We start from the raw sequence: 8,695 nt of genomic DNA on the forward strand, positions 1-8,695 counted from the left end.
AATTAAGATCTGTGGTGCAAACTTTAAATGGCCAGGATTGGACTGGCCTTGGGAGAAGAAGAAGAAGAAGATATTGGATTTATATCCCGCCCTCCACTCCGAAGAGTCTCAGAGCGGCTCACAATCTCCTTTACCTTCCTCCCCCACAACAGACACCCTGTGAGGTGGGTGGGGCTGAGAGGGCTCTCACAGCAGCTGCCCTTTCAAGGACAACCTCTGCCAGAGCTATGGCTGACCCAAGGCCATGCCAGCAGGTGCAAGTGGAGGAGTGGGGAATCAAACTCGGTTCTCCCAGATAAGAGTCGGCACACTTAACCACTACACCAAACTGGCTGGAGTGGGTTGTTCCGGGTGCAGGAATATAAGCGGCGACCGGGCCCTGTCATGTTGTCTTGTTGTTGTGTGTTCGTTAATAAAGGATGTTAGTGGCTGAACGTCTCCAAACCCAGTGCTTTACACAAACTCAATGCGGGCTGCAGTGATTGAATGGGCAACACAGAGAAGATTTTCTAATGGGGAGGAAAGGACCAGGGGGGAGAAGGAAGCTGAACGGCGATTGTTTTGAGCACGGCCAGCTCACCCACTAGGCAAACTAGGCGGTTGCCTAGGGCACCTGGAGGCAGGGGGCAGCAAATTGCCCCCCCCCCGGTGCCCCAGCCAAGTGCTTAGTTGGTCTTCCTCCCACCTGCCACGGTCGCCCCCCCTCCGGCGCACCGCCCCCCCTGCACCTTCCAGCCCGCTGCCGCCGCGCAATGCTCGCTCCCCCCCCTTCACCGCGAGTAAAACTAAGGCCTGCCAGCTCCTCGCAGCCCATGCCTATGCGTTTAAGAGTCTCTTAACAGAATGCGCAGGCTGTGAGGAGCTGGCAGGGGGAGGGGAAGCGACTGATCCGAGCGTCACAGCGTTGGCATAGGGGGGCGGCGGCGGGCTGGAGGGGGAGGGAGGGAGGAGGCGGGCGGGTGCTGTGCCTCGGCGTGGGGGGGGGGCTCCTGCCTCGTGCACCAGGCACCCCGGGGCTGGCGCTGGTTTTGAGCTCACCTTTTGACTCCTTTCTGGAGTCTTTTGGGTTTGATATCCTCCTGTTAATGGCAAAGTGTCTTCCCACATAGATTTTAGAAGGTCCATGAAGCACTTGGATTGTCCACAGCGCATAGAGAGCTCACAAGTATGAATAAGCAAATAAATATAGAACACTCTGTAACGGTTTTTACTAATGCATGTAATACCAAAACATTTTTTTTACTAAACAATGTTCAATAGTATTCCAAAGATTCTCCTTTACAAAAAATTGCACAATTTTCTCTCTTTGTTTGCAGAGGTACACGAAGCCCAAGAAACTGCAAAATAGATCTGACCGCTTCCCGAAACAGGTGTGGTCGCAAACGGACTGCGCTTCTGCCCTCTCTCCCGAGTATCTTGACTGAGACGCAAAGGAATTTAAATATTGCTTCCAATGCGGTTTGTATGAAGGCACCTGCCACCGGGTGAAGCGACGCCAGCCAATGAGGATCAAGCCCACCCAGTCCCGCCCCGCCCCCGGGGTCACGCAGGGGCCAGGGGGAGGAGAAGCCCCGCCCTCCCTCCCCGCGACGCGCCGGAAGTCCCTCCTGCGGAGGCGGAAGTGATCCTCGGCTGGCGGGTGGCGATGAGGGGGCTGCTGAGGGGGCGGCTGCTGGGCGTCGGCGGCTGCCGGGGGCTGAGCGGGGGGCCCGGGCCGGCCCCGGCGTGGGGCTGGTGGGAGGCGGTGTCGGGGTGGGCGCCAGTGGGCTGGGCGGAGGCGGGGCTGGCGGGGCTGCAGGCCGCCTCGGGGCTGCCGTGGTGGGCCACAGTGGTGGCCTCCAGCGCCCTCCTCCGCACCGGCCTCACCCTCCCGCTCGCCGCCCTCCAGGCCCGCGTCCTCGCCAAGGTGCGCCGCCGCCCGGATCCTCTGCGCATGGGCAGAGCGCGCGGGGGGGGGGGAGGAGGAGGAAGCGCGCCCGCCCCTTCCCCGCTGACGGCCCTGCCGGTGTCTCCTCAGCCAGCTGGAGAACCTGCAGCCGGAGGTGCGTGGCCTGGCCCAGCGGCTGCGCCTGGAGGTCTCGCTGTGCGCCCAGCAAAGACGGTGGAGCCCGTGGGCCGCCAGGTGGGTGGCTCCAGCAGGCAGCAGCCCCTGGGGGAGGGGGAGGAGGAGGGCACCCCTGCCAGGGGAGAGACTGAGAGGGGGACGCAGCAGCTGCAAAGGCCAGTGCAGTTTCAGAGTGCATCACCCGAAGTGATGGCATGGCTTTGCTCTGCTTACACCTCATCCACAGTATTGTGTTCAGTTTTGGGCACCACCATTTAAGAACATATGAAGCTGCCCTATACTGAATCAGACCCCCCCCCAGGGTCCATCAAAGTCAGTATTGTCTGCTCACACTGGCAGTGGCTCTCCAGGGTCTCAAGCGGAGGTTTTTCACACCTATTTGCCTGGAGCCTTTTGAGTTGGAGATGCCGGGGATTGAACCTGGGACCTTCTGCTTACCAAGCAGATGCTCTACCACTGAGCCACCATCCATTCGGGGAGGGACCGTGGCTCAGTGGTAGAGCATCTGCTTGGGAAGCAGAAGGTCCCAGGTTCAATCCCTGGCATCTCCAAAAAAAAAAAGGGTCCAGGCAAATAGGTGTGAAAGACCTCAGCTTGAGACCCTGGAGAGCCGCTGCCAGTCTGAGAAGACAATACTGACTTTGATGGACCAAGGGTCTGATTCAGTATAAGGCAGCTTCATATGTTCCCTCCCCAAGGAGGAGATAGACACAAGTTGGAACAGGTCCAGAGGAGGGCAATGAAGGTGGTGAGGGGTCTGGAGACCAAGTCCTACAAAGAAAGGTTGAAGGAGCTGGGCATGTTTAGCCTGGAGAAGAGACGACTGAGAGGCAATATAAAGCCGTCTTCAAGTACTTGAAGGGCTGTCATGAAGAAGATGGTGCAGAATTCTTTTCTGTTACCCCAGAAGGTCAGACCAGAACCAAGTTGAAATTGAGTCAGAAGAGCTTTCTACTATACATTAGGAAGAACTTCCTGACAGCGGTTCCTCAGTGGAACAGACTTCCTTCTCGGGAGATAGTGGGCTCTCCTTCTTTGGGGGTTTGGAAACAGAAGCTAAATGGCCATCTGACAACAGTGCTGATCCTGTGAACTTAGGCAGATCATGAGAAGGGTTGCATTAGTGCTTAGTTCTCACAGCCCTTTGTTACATGCCCAGGGAAATGCTGTTTCCTTGGGATCAATTAAGCCTCACGCTATAAGATTGTCTTATGCTTATCTTTCCAACCAGGTTCCATTTCAGGAAGAATTTGAAAAGAATTGTTTCAGAGTTATATGTTCGAGATAATTGTCACCCTTTCAAGGCCAGCTTGCTGATATGGATACAGGTTCCAGTATGGGTCTTTGTTTCCTTCGCTTTGCGGAACTTCAGCATTGGAAGGACAGCTTCTGAAGGTAGTAATTTTAAGTTGACGATGCAGTGTGTGTGTTTTCTAAAGTCTTTTGAAAACTTACTACCTTTCACATTTAAGACTGCTTATTAGCTTTGCATAAAACGGAATAATGAGATTTTTAAGCAGGTAAGAAAATGTTCCAGAGGGCAGTTGGCAGTCTTCTGCAGACAGCACAAGCAAATCATCACATAACAAAAGAAGCCATCTTTCCATGTCATATGTCTAATTCTAAAGCAGCCAATATAGAGCATGGATGACTAGATATGCAAGGTGAGAAAATCCCAGGATCATGAAGCAATCCCAAGTTTGCAGAAAAACCTAAAGACCTGCTTTCTTCTCTGTGTCCTGCTTCAGAGTGAGCAATTTGACATTTTTAACTTCCTCAGTTCTAAATTGGGGAGCATTCCTGGCATGGAACCCATTATCTGGTTTGCTGAGAATAGTTGTTTGGAGCACATGGACAAAGGCATGAATAGCCTTAAAATCACTTGGGCCCAGTAGACTTCTGACCTATGTGTTGAAGAGGCTGCCCCTTGTAGGACCAGATAATTCCCTAACAGTGGTAAGGTATTTGGTGCTGATCATACTCAGTTGACCTTAATGTGCAAGAAGGGGGATCAGTGAGCAAATGGTTTCTGAGCATGCCATAACTGCAGAAGGCTGCACTGCAGTTGCTCGTTTTGTGCTTTAGCACCTGTCCTTGTTGGAGGATCAAGCAGTTAGCTCCTCCCCCCCCCCAGCTTAAGGCTGCCTGTAAGTTTTTAATAATGCTCTTGTTAAAATTGGCAGTCAGGGTTCAGAGAAATTCAGGTAAGCCCAGGGTGCTTTGGATCCAGGCTTGCATTGGGGAGGGAGGGGGCTTCCTAGTTCTTCCTGATCAGTGTGGCACTGTTGTGGCAGCAGTGAAGCCCCTTTTTGCTCCCACACTGGGATGCCTGGAAAAACCCTGGAAGGGCATCATTAGGGAAACCATCTGCAATCCATCGTGATGGGCTTCTGGCAGCCTGGCTCCTTGTGCCTGAGAGGTGAAAAGGGACACGTGAGGGAAAGAGGGTGGGTGGCCTTCCTTTTGGGCAGGTTTGTTGGCCAGCACTTAAGGACATAAGAGAAACTACAACGTTGGATCAGACCATTGGCCCGTCTGGTCTACCAGCCCAAGCACCAAGAATACAGAGCATCACTGCCCCCACACTCCTCTTGGTTTGCTGAGGACTCACAAAGAAACCCTATCAGGAATCATGCAGGGGAGGAGAATCAGTTTCAAGCAGGTTAGAGGACCCTCCCCTGAGTACCGCTTCGTTCAGTGTCTGACCCTGATGCTGCCTGAAGCTTCTCTGCTCCTTTCTCAAATGCTAGCACTTGGTGCGGGGGGGAGACCCATCCCCAGCCCTCTGTGCTCTTCCCAGCTAGAAACAAGAAACTGCCTCAGTGACTTCAAGGGCCAGTTTTTCCCCATCTGAGATGGGAACCCAAGAACACAAATTTCGTAAGTCCTCAGAAATTAACAAAGCAAAAGTTGGAGAAAAAAAAACTCAATAGAAGCATAAAAATTAAATCAGAGGTAGAAAGCAAACTCATCAGTTAGGTTCTGTTCCGATTGCTGCCTTTAAGAGGAAGAGTTTTCTTGCTTCTTTCCTGACCTTAAAGGGTTCACTGTCGTCATGATCTTCCTGCCTCTTGGACCCCCACCTTTGGAAATGATCCCACCTTTCACCATATCCACTTGCAATTCTGACTCTCACACATTTCTAAAATCCCTAAAATTTCCCAACATTCTCTAGATTCTCAATAACCTGCTTGTGTACTATGTTCCTAATAACTGACAGGTGCTGTACAAGAATAGAAACTGTTCTGTGATGCATTTTTCAAGCAACAAGAATGTGCTCTTTCCCTGTGTCTTCAGCAGGGCTTCCTGTCCAGGAACAGCTTTCCATGGGAGGCACCCTCTGGTTCACGGACCTCACTGCACCCGATCAGACCCTGCTTTTGCCCATCACTCTTGGAGTACTGAATCTGCTGATAGTGGAAGTACGTAAAAGGGAGAGTGGGGAGAACAGGAAGAGGGCTGTGCCCATGATTCCCCTGATCCCCACCCCCAAGAGCTCAGGGTGGTGTCCAGTGTTCCCTCTCAGCTGAGTTAGTGTGAGCCAGCTCACAGATTTTTAGCCTCCAGCTCACACGTTTTTGTCTTAGCTCAGGAAGGATGACCCCAGAGCACACTAATTTATACAGTAGCTCACAGCTTTAATGCCAGTAGCTCACAAAGTAGAATTTTTGCTCACAAGACACTGCAGCTTAGAGGGAACATTGGTGGTGTCCCTCGGTTTGCTCTCCTCTGCTTTATCTTGTGGTTCTCCACCTGGCTTGACTCCTTGCAGTGCAGAGAGCACACCAGCTGCTCGACGGGTGGCAGCAAGAAAAAGGGAATCTTACCTTCGGTGTCTGTACAGATGCTCTCTTCGTTCCAAAAGGGAAACCTTTTGGCAGGATACAATAAGACAAAAAATACAATAAGGATACAATAAGACAAAAAATAGCCTCGTCCACCGGAAATTCTGTTAGTCTTTTATTTTTGCTTAATAAAGCCCCTTCATGAGGTGCTGGAAGTTAGAGATCCCCAAGCAAGTGAACAACAGCGGAGTCCCAGAGGTCACACAGTTTGCAACATTCTGGGAATGGTACACAAAGTAAAAAGAATCCACAAAAGCACTCACAATATTTTTTTTCCAGATCATATTTACAAAAGCAGTACTAGAATAATCCCTCTGCTTCTGGGAATGGTCACTGTGCTTCTCTTGCATACCTCTGAGCTCTGACCCCCTCCCCCCCAGTTTTTTGCATGGGATTCTCTCTGTTTCTGCACACTGAGGACACATTTCTTTAATCTGATGCAGTGGATTATAGACCACAACAGCGCAATAAATCTGTTGGTCTTTAAATTGCCTCGAGTCTCCTGTTTGTTTTCATCAAACATGGAAATGCTTTAATTGGCAAAGCCTGTGAATAACTGTATGCTTATAAAAGAATGTCTGATGTAGAGGAAACGTTATTTTCTAAACTGTAAACTTGGAAGGGAATGTAAAGGCACAAAGAATCAGTTGGAGGCCATTTTTGCCTTGCATCGTCTCAGCTGACATTTTCCTTATTTTTTCACATTGAAATTTCTCTTCTCTTCAGATTTTTGTCTTGCAGAAAACCAAACTGTCCAGGATTCAGAAGTATGCTACTCACTTCTTTCGGGGGATGTCTGTACTTATGGTCCCTGTTGCTGCAACTGTGCCATCTGTAAGTGCTGCAGGACAGAAGCTGGTCAGTGTCTTCTTGCAGGTCTTGGGTGTTGTATGGTTGGCACTACAAGTGCATGCCTAGCAGAATTGGGACCTTGGAGATGCTCCCTTGCATTATGCACCATGAGTACTATAAATATCTGGCTCTGTGTCTCCAGCCGCTCCTCCTCAAGATGCATTTTGACTGTTGTTCCTGGTCTGTGGTGAGGCTGCTGTCTGCCCACAGCAGAGTGAGGAGGACTGTTGCTGCAGCTCATTTGAACAGAGCACATCTCTCTGTTTTTGTTGCAGGCCATGGCTTTGTACTGGGTGTCTTCGAGCCTCATGGGACTTTCACACAATCTTCTGCTCCGTTCTCCTGCTTTCCGTAGACTTTGCTGTATACCCCTGACCAAGTCTGATTCAGCCACTCCTTACAGGGACCTTGTTGCTGCCGCCTGTGCAAAATATTTGTTGAAGTGAGATCCTCACTGTTTGAAACAAACTGTTCTTTTTGTTCATGTCATTGCTGACGCTTGAAATCAAGCGATACTCTATTTACTCTTCCTGGATGTGGAAGCTCACCTTGAACAAATCAGATTTCATCAGTACGGCGGGGGGGCTGTGCTGTGTTGGAGAAGAGTAAACAACATTGTGGCTCCTTGAGGGTGTTAGGAGTCTCTGGGAATGTGTGGGGTTTTTGCAGGAATTTTGGCCATGTTTGGGGTACCCAGCCCTCTGCCAGGCCTGAGACGGGTGCATGCTTTCAGCGCCTCCAGGATTCTCAAAACAGGACCTTCAGCCTTACATTTATTTCTGTGTAAATAAAAAAAACGCTGAGACACACCATAAATTTTAAACAAGACAGTGTAATGTAGAGGTCAGTGTTCTGACAAAGCTTGCACATAGAACTTCAAATAGACAAGAGCATGTAGCAAAAAGACATTCACAGAAGACAGTTCAGTCTTTCCAATCACAAAGGAGTAACAATATTTCAGTATTTAGTTCAAAGAACTAAAGGAAGCCCTTCCAAAGACGTCTGTTCTAAATATCAAGACGTTTTCATTCGTCTTCAGTTTGAAGGCTTATTTATCACTGGAACCCAATCTTTACAATACATTCACAGAAGACCAACAAGGTTCAGAACATGTCTGTAAGATTTCCAGGTTCTCTTGGAAACATGTTCTGAACAGAATGTATTGTAAAGATTGGGTTCCAGTGATAAATAAGCCTCCAAACTGAAGAAAGACAGATTAAACGTGAGGGGGTAGGCGAGTGGAGCGCCACGAGGGCAGTGGGGGGGAGGGCGGGCAGAGCACAGCAGGGGGGGGGCGCTATTTGCCCTGGAGTCGCTTCTGGCTAAAATCCTATAGTTTCGTTACATTTATTTCTGGCACTCAGGAGTACAGATAGGCTTTATGTTGTGTGCACAGGAACTAGAATAAAAGTAACTGTGGTTAAGAAATCTCAATACTCAGTCAATATCCTAAGCATAGTTTAGTCTCAGGAGAGCTTCCAAAATATAAGAACTTCTGCTTGTTTTTACTTAGAATTACAAATGCTTTTCTCAATAAATATTGAAAATTCTAGCTTCCGTTTTTCTGGAAATCGTGCCAAATAAATAAAATAAAAATCCACTTAATATGAACATTGGTTTTATATCCTGTGGTTAAGCTCCAACAGCTTCCTAGTTCCTTACTCGTGAATCCAAACACAAATGTTGAGGGCTCTTTCCAAAATTTCTGAATCCCAAAATAAGGCTTGGACCACCAGGTATCATTCAGGGGACTGCCCTGCAAGTTGGTCAGTGCTGTTTCCTGGTTGTATGGGCTGCCCCCAGGACAAATTCGGATCCTGGAGGCGGGGGAGAGTCCAATTAGAATCATAGACACCCCCACACACACTTAAACTCACAGTGGAGACTGCCTCCTGCCACAGGACCTGTGCTGGTGCCTGCCTGGTGACCACGC

At 49.7% G+C, this 8,695-nt stretch overlaps 1 protein-coding gene across 1 annotated transcript; it reads left to right on the forward strand.

The window, feature by feature from the left end:
- The first annotated feature begins 1,645 nt into the window (after positions 1–1,645).
- Positions 1,646–8,373, forward strand: LOC132577962 (cytochrome c oxidase assembly protein COX18, mitochondrial). Its single transcript, XM_060247750.1, has 6 exons — positions 1,646–1,906; positions 2,022–2,122; positions 3,297–3,460; positions 5,366–5,487; positions 6,637–6,744; positions 7,038–8,373. The coding sequence occupies exons 1-6, from the start codon at positions 1,646–1,648 to the stop codon at positions 7,206–7,208; spliced, it is 927 nt and encodes a 308-aa protein (XP_060103733.1). The 3' UTR covers positions 7,209–8,373.
- The last annotated feature ends 322 nt before the right edge of the window (positions 8,374–8,695 follow it).

Source organism: Heteronotia binoei, chromosome 10 (genome assembly GCF_032191835.1).
Source record: "Heteronotia binoei isolate CCM8104 ecotype False Entrance Well chromosome 10, APGP_CSIRO_Hbin_v1, whole genome shotgun sequence".
Lineage (NCBI taxonomy): Eukaryota > Metazoa > Chordata > Lepidosauria > Squamata > Gekkonidae > Heteronotia > Heteronotia binoei.

What these genes read in the sequence shown, in the direction of transcription:
- LOC132577962 (XM_060247750.1), top strand. Translation starts at nt 1,646, where the DNA reads ATGAGGGGGCTGCTGAGGGGGCGGCTGCTGGGCGTCGGCGGCTGCCGG. An exon ending in TGGAAGGACAGCTTCTGAAG is followed by an intron (nt 3,461 to 5,365) that starts GTAGTAATTTTA and finishes TGTCTTCAGCAG; the next exon opens with GGCTTCCTGTCCAGGAACAG. An exon ending in TTGCTGCAACTGTGCCATCT is followed by an intron (nt 6,745 to 7,037) that starts GTAAGTGCTGCA and finishes TTTTTGTTGCAG; the next exon opens with GCCATGGCTTTGTACTGGGT.